Source organism: Apodemus sylvaticus, chromosome 2, assembly GCF_947179515.1.
Source record: "Apodemus sylvaticus chromosome 2, mApoSyl1.1, whole genome shotgun sequence".
NCBI classification, from domain to species: domain Eukaryota; kingdom Metazoa; phylum Chordata; class Mammalia; order Rodentia; family Muridae; genus Apodemus; species Apodemus sylvaticus.
In genome coordinates this window covers 144,412,048-144,432,114 of record NC_067473.1, presented here as the reverse complement: position 1 = coordinate 144,432,114, position 20,067 = coordinate 144,412,048, and the positions used below count along the sequence as shown (strand labels likewise).

Below are 20,067 nucleotides of genomic sequence, written 5' to 3'. Positions count from 1 at the left end.
GTCAGCCGAAGGCCACTTCTGATGTCCTTGATTTGCATCTAATCCTGATGGGAATGGGGACATTTTCACAATACAGTCTTCTTCTTTTGAAAACAGAAGCTCATGTAGCCCAGACTGGCCCCAAACTCATTATGTAGCAGAAGCTCACTGGAGCCTCTGCTCTTCCTGCCTTTACCTACTGAGAGCTGGAATTACCGGCATGCACTACCAGGCCAGGTTCATATCATGCTGGAGATGAAAGCCAGGCCTTTGTCTATGTCAGACACCACCAGCGGAGCTGCTCAGAGCTCTCCGTTCTTTTGTAATGGTATCATGCATGTCACCTCCTCTAAACAGCCACCGGATCACTCCATGTCGGTCCCTCTGCTTCTCTCAGCCCGTGTCTTTCTAATAAATCATCATTTCCTATTACAACTGTTTTGTGCACTGGCCTGAGTGTTTTCTCTCCCTAGAATGTGAGCAGTAAAGTGAGGGACCTCCACTTAGTTTGTCATTGTGTCCTTTCTACTTAATGTAGTGGTGTGTAAACCCAGCTGATATGCTGATAAAAACTTCACATACGCCCACATACATACACACAGGTGCGGACACACATGCATACATGCACACACACAGGTGCAGACACATGCACACACACACACACCCATGCACACATACACACAGGTACAGACACATATACACACACACTTGCACACATACACATAGGTGCAGACACACATGCACATATACATGCATACATACACACGAGTCTGGACACACACACACACACACACACACTGTGAGGAGAGCTTGCAGTCTACCACTGCCATCTGGATCTCACTGAACACATAACTACTTTGACCCACTTCTACTACTGAACTAGAATACTTGAGTCTACGTCATCTATAATAAACTGAAAGCTATGGCTCAGGGTTCTGAGAACGAAGAGGTGTACAGCACATGTGGCAAGGGCCTCACGCTACAATGTCCTATGGGGGAAGGCAAAAGAGAAGTGTGAGAACAAGCAAGCTAGAGCCCAGAGGGGCCAGTTGGCTCTCATGATAACTAACCCACTCCTCGACCGACACCAATCAGTTTCTGTTAACACAGCCCTTGTGGCCTCATCACCTCTGCTTAAGTTATACCTACAAACATGGCGACATTGGGGATGACATTTCCAATACATGTGGGCCACATACTCAAGCCTCTGACAATCTAGTCATTTCCATAGCTAGGGTTCACTAAGGGAGTATTCAACAAAGCCACCCCCAACAGGTCCTCTTCCTGTGTTTGTTTACAGTGACAGCCCACACAGTGAGCCGGGGACCATTGATGAAGTTGACCATGACAATGGCACGGAGCCTCACACCAGTGATGAAGGTGAGTAGCATGGAAGGTCTAGGCCAAGATCCTCACAGGACCCTGAGCCAGCCACAGGGCCAACCTCACAGCCCTTCAGCTCTCCAAGCAGCACAGTATGCCCTTCAGCATGGAGGGGGACCCAGGAAAGCCTTCATACATGCCTCAGGTCCCAGCACAGGCCCACATAGATCCTGGTGAGTGCTGTGCATTTACTACATACCATTCCTGGCCCATGTCATCCTCTGTGTGTCCTGCTTGGGTCTCAAGGATCTGCTCTGCACCAGGCCTTTGCTGGGATCCAGGATGTGGGGATGAATGAGGTGAGCCCTCAAGGTGTTCTGTCTCTCAGCAGACTTCAACAGACTGGAAGCAGTTCCGTAAGAACAGACTGACAATGTGAGGTCAAAGGGTCATCTCCAGGGCAGGGGCACCTGCAAATTACCTCAATAGTGAGGACTGTGGAGAGAAACGCAGTGTGTGTGTAGAGAGAGGGAAGAAGGGGCCCATCCTCTACTCCTGCCATGAGGAACAGAGTCGTGATGGTTTCCGTGGAAACTGGACCACAGAGATGCACACAATCTGGGAGAAGTGGGTTCAGGACTCCTCACCCACTAGATAGAATGGGCAGAGTCTAGGCTAAAACCTCACAGGGGCTTCTCATGCTTACACAAGCCAACTAAAGGGCCAGTCCCCACAGCCCCTCAGCTCTCCAAGCTACACTGCTGCCCTTCAGTACCTGAGGGCCTGTTGTACTCGGAGGAATCACTAAAAATCATTGCCAGGAAAAGAAGCAGGATGATACTCTGTCTTGAGATCTGTTGCACATTTCTAATTCGTCTTTTTAGAATTGAGTTGAAACCGCTCTTTACATACTCTAAATATAAGTTCCTTATCTCAAATATGATTTCGGAATGTTTTCTTCCATTACAAGACTTGATTTTTGCATTATAAATGATGTCCTCTGAAACACAAAAGGTGCCAGGCAAGGTGGCACATGCCTGTAGTGCCAGCTACTCAGGAGGCTGAGACAGGAGGATCGCTTGAGTCCAGGACTTCTGGACTGTAGTGTGCTATGCTGATCAGGTGTCTGCACTAAGTTCGGCATCAATATGGTGACCTCCCAGGAGAGGGGGACCACCAGGTTACCTAAGGAGGGGTGAACTGGCCCAGGTGGGAAACACAAGAGGTTTTTAATTTTGATGAAGTCCAGTTCATCCAGCTTTTATTTTGTTGCTCATAATTTCGACTGTATTCAAAAAGATCCTTGTCGTGCCTTCACTCTCTCAAGGTGTCTTAATTACTTTAAATTACTGTGTTAAGACACCTTGACCAAGGCAACTTATAGAAGAATTTATTTGATGCTTACAATGTCAGAGGGTTAGAGTCCAAAGACACCCCTCACCCCCAGTGATACACCTTCCAAATATTTCCACTAACTGGGAACTAAATATTTAAATAGACAAGCCCATGGAGTCTATTCTCATTCAAAATACCACACAGGAAAACCAGCCAGTATTTTACCACAAGAGAGAATATTAACTGTCAGGGTGACTGTTTTCTATTTTCTTCTCTCTTCTTTTCTTTCTTTCTTTCTTTTTTTTTGTGTCTGCATGTGGGTGCATTTTCATGCATATGTGTACTTGTGTCTGGCACACACATGACATGAAGAGGATTGTTGCATGCCTTCTTTGATCACTGTTTTTTGGGGACACAATCCCTGAACCTGGGCTAACGTATTTTCACTTGACCGGGAGCCAGTAAGCCTCAGTGTCGCTTCTGTCTCCATCCCTCTCAGAGCTGAGGTCACAGGAGTGTGCCAACTGCCTGGCTTGTCTCCTGGATACCAGGATCTGAGCTCCAGACCTCATGGTGGTACAGCAAAAGCTCTTAGTGGCCGAGCCATCTCTCCCAGCTGCCAGTGAGGTTTTGAGAGGTGCATTTGTCAAGTCAAGGAAGTTCCCTTCTGTTCCTGTTTTGTGGAATGCTTTGTTAGGAAAAGGTGTTAGGTTTTGCCAAATGCTTTTCTTTATCCATTGCAATGATTATGTCATCTGTGTTTTTTATTTTACTGGTAAGATGGGATGCATTCGTTGAATTTTTAGATGCTAAACAACTTTACATTCCTGGGATAAACCCTTCCCGGGCATGGAACGTGGCTCCTTTTACATACCCCTGCACCGTTTGCTAATACTTTGTAGAGAAATTTTTCATCCATATTCATAAGTGCCGTCAGCCTGCCATTTCCTGGTAACGTAGTCCAGGTTTTGTGTTAGATAATACTTGCCTCGTGAAATGTGTTGCCAAGTGTCTCCTCCTTGTGCTTTGTGGAAGACTCTGTGTATAATTATTATTGTTTAAATGTTCAGTATAGTTCAACAATGAAGCCACATGGGACTGGGCTTCTTCTCTCTGGGCCGTGCTTTGGTGGGTGGTGCGTTCTCATGGAGACACATCCAGGTTTCCTATTTCTTTTCATAAAAAGTATCCTTGGCATGTGTGCATGTCCATGTATGGTGGGCAGGCACACGCATGACATGGCATGCGCGAAGTCGAATGACACCTTTCTCCTTCATCATGTTGAGACAGGGTTACTCTTGTTTCTCTCACTGCATGCGATAGGCTAGCTGGCCTGGGAGCTTCCAGAACATTCTCTTGTCTTCCACCCCATCTGTGTTCCCACCACAGGCGTGCTGGAACACAGATGGGCTCCGCTGTATGCAGCTTTTCCCCCATGTGATTTAATGAGGAGAGGGATGACCAGCTTGATAGTCTATATTTTTAATATTTGTTTGTTGACGGAGGGGCCCGTGCTCATGGCTTGTACTTGGGAGGTTGGAGGACACCGTACAGGATTTGGTTCTCTCCCTCCACCATGTAAGTCTCAGCGATCACGCTCACATTTTGGGCTTGGTAACAAGCTGCCTTTCCTGTTGAGCCATCTCGTTGGCCCCAGATATCCTATTTCTCAAGCCTGCTTCAGTAGTTTGCATTTAGAAACATGCTCATTTTATCCCACTTTCTAGTTTGTTGCTATATAGTTGTTGGCAATGTTTCTTTAGGATACCTCTTTTTTTCCCTTCAAAGTAATAACAGTAACTTTCCTCTTTCATTTCTGATCTTAAATTTGGTTAGTGTGATTTTTTTCATTCTTTTGTTTGTTTGTTTGTTTTTGTATGTTTGTTTTTCGAGACAGTGTTTCCCTGTGTAGCCCTGGCTGTCCTGGAACTCACTCTGTAGACCAGGCTGGCCTCAAACTCAGAAATCTGCCTGCCTCTGCCTCCCAAGTTCTGGGATTAAAGGCATGTGCTACCACTGCCTGGCTGTGATTTTTCATTCTTAGTTTCTTAGTTTATTTAGCCAGAGATTTGTTAATTTCATTGATCATTTTCAAAACAGCAGCTTAGACTTTACCTACTTTCCTAATCTTTGCCTCGTTTAATTCTACTGTAGTCTGTAGTCATATTCCATCTTTTACTGATTGTTTGTGTTTAGTTTGTGCTTCTAATGTCTTAAAAAAACATTTTTAGATTCTAAATTTATTTTAAGCGTTTTGCCTGCATGTATGCCTATGTACCATGTGCATGCAGTACCCTTGGAGGCCAGAAGAGGGTACTAGATCCTCTGGAACTGGAGCTGACATGTAGGTGCTAGGAATCAAACCTAGGTCCTCCGGAAGAGCAGCCTGCTTTTAACCACCGAGCCATCTCTCCATCCCCCACACTTACTGTTTTTTTAAGGTGAGGGTGGAGGTTATCGATTCAGGATTTCTCTTAGCACAGCCATTTGCAGCTCTAAATTTCACCTGGGCAGGGCGTCAGCTGCATCCATGAGGTTGCTTGTACTGTGTCCTTATTTTCATTCACCGTTTGGAAGTTTAAGAGCCACCGAAAAGCTGATTGTGTGGCTCAGCAATAGCATTCCTGCCTAGTGTGTGTGAGGTTCTGGGTTCCATCCCCAGCATGACAAAGGAAAAAAGAAAGAGAGAAGAAGAAGAGAGCCACAGAAAGTATCATGAGTGAACAGAGATGGGACTCGTGCTGCAAGGCAGGGTGGGGTCTCATGTGTAAAGTGGACCAGGGAGAAAAGAGCCCGTGGGAAAGTGGAGATAGAGTATATACTGATGTGCAGATGGAACAGAAATTTTCACACACACACCACACACACACACACACACACACACACACACACACGATACAGGGTCTCATGTAGCTCAGACTAGCCTTAAATTCCTGTTATCCTGCCTCCACCTCCCAAGGGCTTGGATTACAGGTGTGTATTACCACCCCTGGCCAAACTGGCTTCAGTAATTATGCGATGGGAAACAAGGATCTGGCATGCCAGCTTCTATGGACATTTTAGATTTGTTTGTTTATTTAATTTTCTGAGATAGGTTATCACTATGTAATCCAGACTGGTCACAAACTCAGTCTTCCTGCCCTGGGCTCCAGAATGCTGAGATTTCCCAGGTCTGTGCCACTGAGCTTGGTACTCAGTGGACATTCTGAGAAATTACATGGGCTGCTTAAGATCAAGCAGTGGGAAGGATCCTGAGCCTGGTGCACTGGGGTCCTAAGGCCCAGCTCACATGTGTTCATCAAGCCTGCTGCCCATGTTTCCCCACCGAAGCCAAGGCCGTGCGAGTTATGGGCCACCCCGGTGACCTCACAGATGCCCTTTCTCTTGATTTTCTTCCAGAAGTGGAGCAGATCGAAGCCATCGCCAAGTTTGACTATGTGGGGCGGTCCCCTCGTGAGCTATCCTTCAAAAAAGGGGCCTCACTGCTCCTATACCACCGTGCTTCAGAGGACTGGTGGGAGGGCCGCCACAACGGTGTAGACGGACTCATCCCTCATCAGTACATAGTTGTACAGGACATGTGAGTGAGAAGTGGGGCCTTCTGGGAAGAATGAGGGAATCGATTAGTGATGTCTGGAATGGGCAGTGGAAGGGGAACACTGGGCGTTTATTCTTCCAGAGTCGATGTTTGATAATCTCTAAGAATGTTTTTTTTTCTAACTTCCTTTAAGTGGAGATCCACAGAAGAAATATGCATGCTGCTCATCCTTCAGAGGATACAGAGATAGTATTAGGTCTGAGGTCACCATCCAAATCCATGAGCCACACCTAGGTTATCACCCACTGTGGTCACTAGCATCCCATCGTCTTCTCGTATCCCTCCGCTGTCCTGAGCTTTTCCTGTAACCAGTGATCAGCTCGCCAACCCTAAAGGCCCTTCGTCCTTTACACCAGATGTGACCCTCAAAGAAGGTGGAGAAAAAGAAACATTCCTTGTTCTCCTTTAACCCGATGTCATTTTTAACGATTTAAGGACTCAAAAAGCCACACCTCCCAAGAATCTAGCACTACCTGAAAGTTCAAGAGATCAACACTTTGTATAGGGTTCTCCCATTCTCTTCCAGCAGGGACAGGCTTAGCAGAGTTGGCCTGTCCTGGAAGCAACCGTGGACCTAAGCTCGACAGGAAGGGAAACCTAAGCCTATGTCGGGATGCAGGAGAGAAAGTTCTCAGCTTGAGCAAAGGCCCAGGCCAAGCGAATGAGAACCGGATGCTGTAATAGCAGGCCAGCTGGCAGCCCTGGGTCCACAAACCTCTGAGAGCCAGGACAAGCCACTGAAGGAGAAGGCTATAGAGGGAAACCGGCAGGGCACCCCTAAAAGCACGGGCTACCTCACACCTATCTTCTGCACCGCAGAGAGGGAGATAAGGGTCTGAGATAGCCCTTCCTCCCTTGCTTAGCTCTGAACCACTTTGCATGGAGCCATAGTACACTCAGCATACAGCACCCTATGCTGGGAGACTTAGCACTCAGTACCCCTTGCCCAGCTTGCAGACTCCAGTACGCATTTCTTCAACCTGTCTCCATCACTGAAAGGGCCTAAGAGAACAAGCTAGAAAAGGGGAAAGAAACAGAGATTTAGGTGTAGAGTACAAGGGAGCCACCTGCTAGTGAGCCCAGCAGTGGGAGCATTGCAGTAGGTGTGTGCGGAGGGAAAGCGCTCATCCTGGGCTGCTGGTATAGCCATAGGTGTGTGCAGACAGCTGTGGAGGATTCCTGGGCATCCTGGGCCTTCCTCAGAGGATGGGACCCGCCTCCAACTCATGTCTCTCTCCTCCCCAGGGACGATGCCTTCTCCGATAGCCTGAGCCAAAAGGCTGACAGCGAGGCCAGCAGTGGGCCACTGCTGGATGACAAGGCCTCCTCCAAGAATGACCTCCAGTCCCCCACAGAGCACATCTCTGATTATGGCTTTGGGGGGGTGATGGGCCGGTAGGAAACATGGGTTCATTTTTGTCTCGCTAGTACCCATTTGCTTGTTGTGACTGAATTGGGAGCACAGGAGGGCAGGAGGTGGGGGGAGAGGGGAGAAGGCTGTTCCAGCACCTTGATTCTACAAGCGACCACCCTGGGAACAGCTGCCTGGGCTGGCTGGAAGGACCCAGAGATTCTAGGTGTGAGCTACCCAGCTTTGACGTGGAGGGGAGGGGCATTGAAGAAGGCAGAGGGAGACATATGCCGGGATCATAGAACTCTTTATTTTAAATAACAATCATAGGCCAGTCTGACTACATAGTAGACTGTCTTGAAATTTTAATGTAATAATACTAAGGAAATGAGACAGAGATAGAGACAGAACTGTAAGACTGTCTTGGAATTTAATATAATAGTACTGAGAGAGAGAGACAAATGCATGTATGTGTGTGTGTGTGTGCGTGCACCACGCACGTGCACACAAACACACACACACACACCACACAAGGGGTGGGGGGGGCAGCGGGGAGAGGGAGAAAAGAGAGAAGAAAGAGAAATTGGCGAGTGCTTTTCTCCCTCTCTCCAGCAGCTCCTGTATCCTTCCAGCTTTCTGCTGGAGATGATTTGTTATACAATATTTTTAAAAATCTAAAGCTCCTTCAGTCCCCCATCCCTGAAACACACCACTTAAACAGAGAGCTCACACCTCCTATTGTGCCAGTGAAAGTTGATACCCAACTCCACCCACCCGTTTGGTGGGAGCAGATTTGCCAGTTTCTTCTCAGAGGCTGGGCTGCGTCACATGACCCTTCTACCAGCAAGGGGCTGTGCAAGTCACCCTGGGAACAGGAAAAGAGAGAAAGCTAACAGTCTGTCATTCTGCCTCACCCCCAACCCCGTGTTCATTTAGAATGTCACATCTGTGTACCTCCACCCTACCCCACCCCACCCCTGCTGCTGAAGGGTCATGTGATGGACTCAGTCTTTTCAGAGATTGGAAGCCACCCGTGTCAGCACACAATGGGAGCATAGTCAGGAATTTATTTTAGTCGAGGTCCTGATGCCTCTTTTTAGAGCTAAGTCTATTCAGTTCAGCGTTGGACACTGCAAGCTGATAGAATCCACGGAGAAGTCAAAGATGGAGGTCCACTGAGGAGAGTGGCGTGGCTTCCTGCCCCTAGGAGGACCATATCATCTCCTGCCTTTCTCCCCTCTTCCCTCACTCATCTTTCTTCTTTTCTTTCTCAAAAGCCTCTTCCTCCCCAACACCTGCGCTTTGGTCCTATTGGGGCACCCACAGGCTTGCTTAGCTTTGCTGGGGGCAGAGGGTTTGAATTGCCGCGAGTCTCGTGGAACCTGGACCATTTCCAATCCCCCATCCCTCTCTACCCTCATCCCCATGCAGCCTCTCCTCCCTTGGGTGACTTCCATAGGACAGAGTGATCTTTACGTTATTTTTAAACCCACTCAAATGTGGGCAGGTGAGAGATCACAGTCTGTTACTGTAGCTGATTCCCAGGATGGACTTGGGAGAATACAGGAAAGCTATGACAGACATGGGTCAAAGGCTTGTGCCCCCACCCTACACCCCCATAAGCATCTCATACCCTTGTATACTGGAGGAGCACTGGAGGTGGATAAGGTACCCATAGACACAAGGCACATTTCACAGTGACCTATTTACTCTTAAACAACTTGTTTTCCAAGGTCTGGAAAGCCATATAGACAGCCCCGCTCTGGGAAGGTTGGTGGGTGTCAATGGTGAACAGGTATTTTGGTCCCAGAGGTCCCCCTCCTGTGCTTACTGTCGCCTTTTGGTACAGTCAAGCCTTGGTGTTTCAAACCAGCTGGAATCTGAAAAGCTTCAGACTCTATATGACCACGTCTAGCCACAGCATTTCCACTTTGAAATCTCCCTGCCCCTATCTGACCTTAGAATCTGGTCTGCAGTGTTGCTGTGGCCAGCCTGGCTCCCACTCTCTGCATTCCTCCCTGGGCTAGGTTACTCTTCCCCTTTAGGGGAGGTGTCACAGGTCTGGGCCCGCCCATTATTGCTAAAGTGTACATTCCGGCTGAACGAGGCTTCACTGTGCTAGCTCTAGATTCACGTGTGGCTGTAGCATGGGGGTTGGCTGGTGCGTTCTGAGACTGGCTAGGGCTGACTTCTGCCCCATGCTTCCTGCCCCTGGCTCCTTTGCAGAGTGCGACTACGGTCCGACGGAGCAGCCATCCCCAGGCGCCGAAGCGGGGGCGACACACACAGCCCACCCCGGGGCTTGGGTCCCAGCATAGACACGCCACCCCGAGCTGCTGCCTGCCCCAGCAGCCCCCACAAAATCCCCCTCAGCCGGGGACGGATTGAGAGCCCTGAGAAGAGGAGGATGGCGACATTTGGGAGTGCTGGCAGCATCAACTACCCTGACAAGAAGGCACTGACAGAAGGGCTCTCCATGAGGTCGACTTGCGGCTCCACGCGACACAGCAGCCTAGGGGACCACAAGTCCCTGGAGGCTGAGGCCCTGGCAGAAGTAAGGGCCCCACAGAAGACACTTAGGGCAGTGAGACTCCCAGGGGAACATAGGGTGGGACCTGCTGAGTGAGGACCACAGTGGCCTTGGTGGGGCTTGAAGTTGAGTCTGATGAGACAGTGAGTTGGCTTCCTTTCCATGCCACTTGCTATGGCCCTTGCAAAGTCTGGAAGACCCCTAGTGTCCAGGCTGGAGAGAGAGTAGCTGGGTTATGGGGCTGAGGCAATAACAGACCTCTCCACAAGACGCTACGATTGAGTCCAGGTATCCATGCATGTATCTATCCATGTATACATGCATGTATCTATCCTTTGTTCATTACTCTATTGATTTATTGATGAATCTTGACTGGGCATCTGTTGTGTGACATCCATCACGTACAGTGAGATACAGTGGAGACATGTTGTACTTTGGCCCTGCCCATATGAGCCTATAGTTAAAGAGAACTGCTAACCTGAAATGGCAGCTAGGCTGGGCGTCTTTAATAAATCAGGGGAGGGGTTACATCATATTTTGAGAGTGTGTAGTTTGGACACAATGCCCTGAAAGGATGTGACCCATGACCCAAGAGATGGGCAGGACTAAGTATTTGAAGCAGAATGGAAGAATATCTCAGGCTCTTCCAGAGTATTTTTCCACTGGCCAGATGAACGGCACCACGTACTGTTTACCAGTTCACATCACTGGTCTTGTCTGGCTTTGCAGTGGAAGTCTCCATTGTCATTCCCCTAGCTGTAATTGTGGGCAGTGGTCCATTTACACAACTCTCACTTAGGAGATAGCAGGGCCTAGCAGATCCTGCAGGCTGGGGGGAATCTGTTGTGCTGATAGCCTTTCAGAAGGGGTCGAGGGCCTGTGAGCTTCTGAGCATGTCCTTACAAGAGTCCAGGGAAGATCCTCAGAGAATACCCTGGCTGGAAGCAGTGCACCAACTGCTAGAACTGCACACATGGCCTTTACCTCATATACTGATGCCTACTTCCAGAGAGTCCATGTGGTCAGTATCTTGGCATGGGCCTAGCAGAGGAGGCAGCCAACCTAGCCTTCTATCCTTGAAGGCTAATCTTTTGAGAACCATCACCCGAGCATCTGGCATCTTCTAAAGACTCTCTGCCAGTCACGAAGGGGCAAAGGCTTCCTAAAGCTGGGTCAGGACCTTTTACACAGACACTCAAATGCAGACTGGGATCCTGTGCCTAACACATCACAGACTGCTATAAAATGCCAGTGGGGGGAGAGCGATATTCTGCAGCTAGTGTCATTGATGCTATGGTCCTCTGACTAAGTAGAAAGGTGTGTTGACAGGATATTTTGGAGCTTTGCAATAGTTTGTTGTGTGTGCACTGTGGATCTCCAGCAAGAACGGAGTGTGTCGCACCACCAGATTTCTTTAGTTTTATTTGGGGAGCATTTTGTTAGCCTAACCCAAGAAATACACTTGGCAATACTATGCATATTGTCAGAGTGCACGTCCACTCTAGCTATCGGATAGTGCTTTTCAGCGGTGGAAGTGAAAATGAAGCTCACAGGAAACTGTGGAAACCATCGAGAAGACGCTGGCCAGCTACCTACTTGCTCAACTTCATCTCTGAGTCAAAGGGGAGGTGGTGTGAAGAACCCCAAACAGTAGATGGATTCACCCTAGATTCTCTGGTCTCCAAATGCCCCGAACAATGTAGAATTAAAGCTCTGGTAATGACACTGTTACGGAAATGTGCAACACTGTCATCTGAAGTGGGGAGGAGGTGACAAGTGAGGACCTTCCCAGCAGTGTCCCTCAGTCCCCAGTGCCTCTCTGCAGCTTCACCTGGCAGACTGACAATGCATTCCTCATCAGACTAATGCAAGGCTGCAGCCTAAACCCCCCCCAGCCCGCCTTTCTCTGAGCTTTCTCTCTTTCCCGTTCACACTCTACTGGGGATGGGACATGAGAAAAATTACATTTTAGTTATTGACACTTTTATCTTTCAGCTCCCATTGCATTAGATCAAAGAGAGCAGATTGTGGGGACAATAGGAGACTAAGTCCCAGAACAGTGGTGGAGGCAGGGGTGACCCTACACAGCATGTGAACAGTAGATAGGGAGACCGTAGATAGCTGTGTCTGCAGAGTCACTTACAGCTGAGCCTCTAGATAAAGAAACTCCCGAAGACGCCTTCTTAAAGCTGCCAGCACAGCGTGCAAAGAGTTAAACAGAAAGGGGAGGCATAGAACTGGTATTAGTCATTAGCAGGATACAGAAAGCAAATGGGATAGACTGGCACTGTGCGGTGAACAAGAGGCTGGTTGGGGAAGCTTTGGAGGATGCCTGCAGACCCAGGAAGGAGAGCATGAAGAACTCCCGTGGATAGAGGTCTCTTCAGTCTCTCCCAGCTCCAGCACCATCTGTCTCCCCAGAGCCATGCATTTCTTCCAGGGCTAGCCTCAGACTGTTTAAGAACAAGTATCCCTTAGTAGCCAACATTGCTTAGATTGGGCAAGGCCCCTGCAAGTGGAGGTTTTAAGACAGGGCCCTTGCGCCCTCCGTGGGTTCTGAGTCAGATCAGCCTGAGCAGCTCCCCCCTCACATCCACTGGATACTGTGGCAGCCCTGTTAAAAGCCCCCTGAAGAAGGGCATGAACTCTGAGGAGCTGGTTGACCACTGCCTGGCCGCTCACAGAGCTTCCTCCTGTCCCTCCTTTCACCACATCTTCCCAGCAAGCGTGGGCTTTCAACAGATGGACGGAGTGCAGTTCAGAGTGGCTAGTGTTTGCCCGGCCTCTAGTCAGTGCTGCCCTCAGCTCTGGCCCTGCCCTGGAAGACAAGGAGCTCACTAAGGCATTCTTTGGATGAGTCTGCGGATACAACTATCTGCCATTTAAAAATTTCCCCCACTTTTTAAACAAGACACGAGCCCTTTAGATCGTAATGCTGGGAGGAAAGTGTCCTTCCTGTCATTCTAGGATTCACAGTACACAGCACAGTAGATAGTAATTTTCTTTAGGGCAAGGATTTTTTTTTTAACTTTTAAAACAGTTCTGTAATTCTGTAGGGTGGAATATGAGTTATCTCAATCTCTGTATGTGTTAGAATGTAAGACTTTATTTTTTTCCATTTGATTTCATGTGTGGGTGTTTTGTCTGTGTGGATGTCTATAGATCACATGTGACAGCACCCACAGAGGTAGGTGAGGGTGATGGATCCTTGGGACAGGAGGTACAACGCAGTGTAAGCCACTGTGTAGATGCTGGGAATTGAACCTGAGTTCTTTGGAAAAGTAGCCAGTTTTCTTAACCACTAAGCCATCCTTCTACCTCTAAGACAAAGGACTTTTAAGAAAACAAAACAACAGCAACAACAACAACACAATGGCTAGGGCAGAGACTCGAGCCAGACTGCCTGGGTTCTGCCCTGCATTGTCTTGTTATTTAGCTGTGTGACTCTGGGCAGGGGCTTGACTAGTCTGAACTTCAGTTTCCTTGTGCGTGTAACAGTTGTCCCTACCTTATCAACGAACTATTAAAAGCTTTGGATCCATGTTCGGTGTTAGGTATCATTGCTATGGGGGTTGTTATCCCTGTTTCTGGGTGCTTACTATGTGCCAGGTGCCACACCATCTCTTTGCAAGGACCCGATCATTTTACACATCCATCAACCCTCTGAGGTAGGTATTGTAATTAATTGTCTGTGAGTTGCCAGTGAGAATTCTCAGGCTCAGAGAGGTCCGTGGGGTCCCATAGCAATGAGGTGGCAGAGTCAGTTTTTGACTGAATGTCTGTCTGCCTGCCATAACCTGATCTGCCTTTATGAAGGTGAGTGACTTCCTGTGCATGTCAGGTACAGGGATTGGTTACAAGACACCCTTGGTGTCTGATCTCCCTCTGGGCAGCAGGGCTTCTAGAAAGCATCCTCTGGAAGGTCTTGAACTGGCTAGCAGTTCTGAAGGCACTGTGTTGACCAGAGCCCTCTCTGCCCCCAGGACATCGAGAAGACCATGAGCACGGCTCTGCACGAGTTGCGGGAACTCGAGAGACAGAATACTGTCAAGCAGGCACCAGATGTGGTGCTGGACACCCTGGAGCCCCTGAAGAATCCACCAGGCCCCATCAGCTCAGAGCCCGCCAGCCCCCTGCACACCATTGTCATCCGCGACCCTGACGCTGCTATGCGCCGGAGCAGCAGCTCGTCTACCGAGATGATGACCACTTTCAAGCCAGCCCTGTCGGCTCGCCTGGCTGGCGCTCAGCTGCGTCCGCCTCCCATGCGTCCAGTCAGACCTGTGGTCCAGCACCGATCCAGCAGCAGCAGCAGCTCAGGTGTGGGCAGCCCGGCAGTGACACCCACAGAGAAGATGTTCCCTAATAGCTCCTCGGACAAGTCTGGCACCATGTGACCTGCAGGACCGGTGACACGGCCGTGGCCCACTGCAGCACATCAAGGCCTAGGGTGGCCTCAGTGGCTTCTACCTGCTTCCCAGGGATCTCCTGGCCTTGGAGGGCAGATCCTAGAAGGTCAGCCTGGGAGGGTGTATGTCTGTGGAGAGCAGAGGCCCAGGCGTTAGCTGCAACTCCTACTCAGCCATGTGAATGCCACAGACCTCTTGTGGGCAAACAGACATGCCAAGGAATGCTGGAGCAAGATCAGTCCCAAGGACATTGTTTCCTAAGACTGAGGCAGATGCTAACCAGCTTCTCCTATTGTCACTGGAAAGTTATTCTCTCGATATTCTCTACATACGTATATATGTGTATGTATATAGATACATGCATATATACGCATATGTGTACGTATGTGTCTGTAGGTGTGTGTATATATATATTTATGCATCTATATACATATACTAGAGAGCCGGACATACACACATGCTAATTGTATATAGACGCTCCTTTTTTTCTTTTTATGAAACTTAGATTTACCTCAGACCCATGCCACCAAACATCTCCCACTCTAACTCGGTGGGATTTGCAGGGACTTCTCTGGGAGAACTTAGAGGCCCCACAGTAACTGCGAATGAAGCAATATACCACTAACCTGCAGAGACACAAAACCAGAAACAGTCTCCAGCTGTCTCCAGAAGTCGTGGCCTTCCAGAACAGTCTGCCCCTCAAGGAAGGGTGGGGCAGGCAGTACCCACAAGCAGGCTGTCCCTAAAGGTGGGGAACCCTTCATAGAAAAACCCTTCACCCACCCCACCCCCAGAGACCCTGCCCTGTCACCCGGAGGTCAAAGGTCAACTGTACCCCCAAAAGGCACAGGGGAAGTTGGCACGAAGACCCTTGAGCTTGTATGCTGAATCAGGATGGTGAGAAGCTGTGTGCCATCCTAGCAGAGCATCACCTGTGGTTGGGGGAAAAAGAACAGGAGAAAACAGACGAAATCCCAAACAGTAGTAATGAGTAGCTGAAACCCTAGAAGTGCTGTAGGGATAAATCTGTGGTGACTATACAAGTTTTACTTCTCTCATTTTCAAAATATTAATGTTTTATTTTTCTTCCTCGTTCTACTGATTATGCTTTGTCAGATTTGGAAATAAACGGGCAAGGGGGCGTTTGGTCACACCATGTCTGTCTGAGAGCAGTCCACACTCTGCTCCTCCCCGCTGGAGTCTCCAGTGCCTAGTCAGCCCTCGGCCCCATCCTAGGAGGACTGTGCTAGGAAACACCATAGGCTGGGATTCTAGGAAAATGGGCAGTGCTCCCCACCCTCCCTTCCCTTCCTCTTCTTCCATTCCTTCTAAAGCAGTTAATGTAGACAAACATGGTGGTAGAAACAAGGTACGTGATTCTGTAGTGTCACAACGGCCTTCTGCATGGCTAGTGTTTGATTCCGTTTTACCTGCTTTTTTTGTTGTCTTCATTTTCCAGATACTTCAGAATTGTTGGATAATGCGCCACAGGCGAATCTAATCCTAATGGGACCATTTCTACTCTCCCTCTGCATGCCAAACCAAGGATCTTTTTCTCCTCCTCCTCTGTCTCTTCCTCCTCTTCTTTCTCCTCCTCCCCCTTTTCCTCTCTCTCTCTCTCTCTGTCTCTCTCTCTCTCTCACACACACACACAGACAGACACACACACACACACACACACACACACACACACCCTGTCTGGTTCTCTGCCTAACTCCAAATTTTACAGTCCAGAATCCAGAATCTGAGTCACAGCCCCCACAGGAGCCGTGTGACCCATGGCTGCGCCTACACTACTCCTGTCACCTACAGATGCTTTCAAGTGCCACCCTTGGCATTTCTTCCCTTTGGGTTTGCTTCCACCATCTCTTGGGTCCTCCATTTAAAGGTCTCTTTCCCCTTTCCCCAGGGAGGGACCTAGTGAGTCACTGGTCCTTGGGTATGGGACCATACCCAAGGGCCTGAGGATCAGCACTGAGTACACTGTGGAATCAGAATGGGCTCAAAATGAGACTGTCAGTAAGATGCCCAAGCTATCAAGCCTTCCTTCCCTCTTAACTCCTGCTATGATGGGCCCTCTGTTTTTGAGCACATAAAGATATCTCCATTTTATAGTTAAAGACAGTAAGACCTGGGGGTGGGCTGAGACCTGCACAGGATGTGCCAGATGGCCTAGCAGGCTGCATCAGGCTCAGGAAGCCCTCATTTCCAGGAATCTGCTCTCTCTGCTATGCATCCAGGAGATGAGATTTCTCTTTTGTATCCCAGGGCTATTTCCAGATTTTTAAAGTTCACTCACCTCCCAGGCAAAAATGCAATATTCTCTGCCTGGATACCAGATAGGAGGAAAATTGAGTTTACAAATCTATTACCTGACACACCTATTGCCAGTCACGCTGTGCAGATTTGTCTCTGGGTTGACTTATTTCATTTTCCTTACTGCCTCTCCCCAAAGGTCCCGAGAGCAGAGCCTCAGCTGTTTTCCTTAAGCATCTATGTTTCCCCCCATTGGCAAGTGGCTGATGGATTCACATTTACAGAAGCACACACACAGAAGGCAGATGAGTCCCCAACTCTTCCAAGCCCCAATCTGAGCTTTGATTCAGAACAAATGGAAAAACACTGTCCACCCCCATCCCCAACACACTTCTTCATCTGGTCCCCTTGCATGTCTCAGCCACTCCTAGGCCCCAACTCCGTCCCATCGGTGTCTATCTAGTGTGAGCATCTCTCTTCCAACTCCTGCCTGTTTTTAGTCCACTATATATTGCTGTATTTGTTAAATGCTGGAAAGTAACTGTTAAAATGTGAAACTGTAATTTTTTTTAAAGAAGGCTACAATTACATTATAGCCATTGCCACTCACCAAATCTTTGCACCTAGTAGATAGATTGATGTAAAAACAAATACCAGAAACCTAATTGTACAGTGATTGGGGTGGGGGGTGTAGTAACATAGTTAATAGTCCTCAATATAGCCAAGCGTACAAGGGGAAGTGGTGTCTACCAATGTTCATCACCATTATTGAAAGCTGTACTGATCAGTTAGTTTATAACGGGCATTTAAAAAACTTTATTTTGGCTTTCATGGAATGATTTCTTAACCTCCAACTTACCCCGAGGTCAAGCCTTTTGTCTTTATGTATAACCAGTGTTCAGTCTGTTTTAGGAATGAACCAGCAAGATGTTCATTTAATTAAAACTGACCAAAGACAATTAATTCCTGGTCTAGTTTCCTGGGCACCGTGGGGCCCAGCTGCCGCTAAAGACCTTTCTCCGATCAATTTGAGAACAAGCCGAGCTTCCGACCCCACTCGCCCTCCCCGCCCTCCTCTTTTCCCCCCTCCGTCGAGCTGCTCTGAGCTGTGGGATCCTGTGAACAACTGTCGTCTTTCCTTCTCTTCAGTGCTAACTTCTCACCTTGAAGCGCCTTTTGAACCCCGGACAGAGCACACAACTGGAGGGAATTGTGGGCATGGAAATTAAGACTAGGAAGTCTTTCTCTGAAGTCACTAAACCAGGGGTCAGGAGGGAAATGGATTCCTAAGGAATGGAAAGGTTTCTATCCAATGAAGAAATCAAATGGAGTGGGAAGAGACACAGGGAAATGGAGCCATCCGTTGGCTACTGGCTGGAATCAGCAGTTCAGAGGTCTGCCTTATAAACACTTTAGACTGGTTGGTGGTACACAAAGGGGAGCTGGTTGGAGGGGAGCCTGTTCAAAGGGCTCCCTTCTTTGGCATCTCCTGGAGTGCCTTGTTGGGTGCATTCCTTTCTTATTCAGGAGGCATGGATGCAGAGGACATATTGTGACTTGGTACTTGGTCATCGTCAAGTGACCAGTGCACATACATTTGGAACAGTGCTGGAAAACCTCAAGGACTAACACAACAGTCCTCCCTCTCAGCCTTTCTGTTTCTAACTTCTCATCTTCCAGATGGTTCCACACTAGAGCAAACACCTCATTCTTCTGAGAAAAAAAAAAAAAAACAGAAAGGGGTGGAGTGAGGTGTCATTTCTAGTTGCGGTAGTGGGTCCCCTTGGACTGGGAGGGAAAGGCAGGAAGGGGTGAGCCAAGGTATTGCTTAGCTGATTTTCTGCTGTGCAGAGCTAATGCTGACAGTTCGTGTCCACTTCCCTGGTTCTCTGGGGTCTCTTCTCCACTTGAGATGAATTCCAAGTGGAGAATTCCACATACTCCAAACTACCCATGGGGACTGCCAGGAGGGACTTCACTGTTAGTCCAAGACCTCCTGGCCTCTCTTAAGGTTGATCTGCCGGCATACTATTGTCCCATCCTTTGGGACGGGCCAAATGGCTATTGCTGTCCTTAGCTGACAACTCCTTTCTGTGCAAACTGTCCCAGGCAAATCACAAAGCTGTTCCTTGAAGCGGAACCGCCAGAGTGCACTTTCCTTCCCTAGATGGAAGTGGGTCGAGGCTAGCTCTGCTGCCCAAGCCCTCGTTCCAGGCAGTGTGACTGTTTACATGGTTTGGCAATAGGTTTGCTTCTGATTGCTTCAGAGTGGCTGGTCTATTTTGTTTGCTTTGCTTTCTCTCTTCCCCCAAATTATGACAGGAGAAACAAACCGAAACCACCCTCGGAAATTGCTGGTTGCCTGTCCCCATGTGATGCTAACTGTTGCCCTCTCCTGGGTATCATTATTTTATGACCAAATGCCCGTCCTATAGAGTGTCTGATTGGATCCTCTGTTGCGTATTCTGATGGTGCCTGCTGGTTTGATGTGGAGCTATCCTGTGAAATAAAACAGCTTAACTTTTTCTCAAACAGATTCCGTGCTTGTTTGCAAGGGTGATGACACGTCGAGGGGAGAGGCCTTCTTATCCTTCCGTCCACTCTGTGTATACTTCTTCCATCAGTCTCCCTGAAAACATACTCTAGTGTTACAGGATATCCAATCCCATTGTGAACACTGAGATTGTGTTATTTACTGAAGAACTCTGTTTCTAGTTGTGGTGTGACTCGGCTCTTACACCCACCTTTAATCCATCTGGCTGGAAGACAGACACACAGACACAACCTTAGTACACACCTTTAATCCCAACCAATGAAAGTTAGTTTGTAGAAGGAAGCACCTGTGTTTGACAGTGATGTCTAATTGAGTGACAAAGTGACGAATTAGAGAAAGTTTTGACCGACTTGGATATATCCAACTCTCGTGAAAAGAGAGAGAAAAGGGAAGCTATGTAGGCGAGCAGTAGTTTGCACGACAAAGTTAGCCACAGAAGTGGAGGAGTGAGGATTTGAACCACCTGTTTGCCAAGCTGTGCACTTTTCTTGTGCCTCGTGTTCCCTCTCACTATATATTCAATGGTCCCAAGGCTGGGTCAGGTGTCCTTATCTAGACAGTGTCCTTTAGTCACTTGCTGCAGTCAAGGAAGACTTCAGGGCCTGAAGCTCCCTCTGGTGGATCTTCGTCTAACAGTCTCTGTGCATGGGTCTTTTCCACACCCGGTGACCACCACACCCATTCAAATCCCACCACTGTGTGGTGGTTTCTGCTAAACCAGGCTCTTCTGCT

At 48.5% G+C, this 20,067-nt stretch overlaps 1 protein-coding gene across 3 annotated transcripts in view; it reads left to right on the top strand.

Moving 5' to 3' along the window:
* Srgap3 (SLIT-ROBO Rho GTPase activating protein 3) overlaps window positions 1–19,315 on the top strand; it is a 229,698-nt gene extending 210,383 nt beyond the window's left edge. For 2 of the 3 annotated variants that reach the window (XM_052174488.1, XM_052174489.1), the window contains 5 exons: window positions 1,280–1,359; window positions 6,037–6,217; window positions 7,481–7,630; window positions 9,813–10,140; window positions 14,100–19,315. In XM_052174488.1, the coding sequence (XP_052030448.1) occupies window positions 1,280–1,359; window positions 6,037–6,217; window positions 7,481–7,630; window positions 9,813–10,140; window positions 14,100–14,513 (1,153 nt within the window). In that variant the 3' untranslated portion in view covers window positions 14,514–19,315. The remainder of the gene's footprint in view (window positions 1–1,279; window positions 1,360–6,036; window positions 6,218–7,480; window positions 7,631–9,812; window positions 10,141–14,099) is intronic. The other variant, XM_052174490.1, reaches the window with a different exon arrangement.
* Window positions 19,316–20,067: the final 752 nt, after the last annotated feature.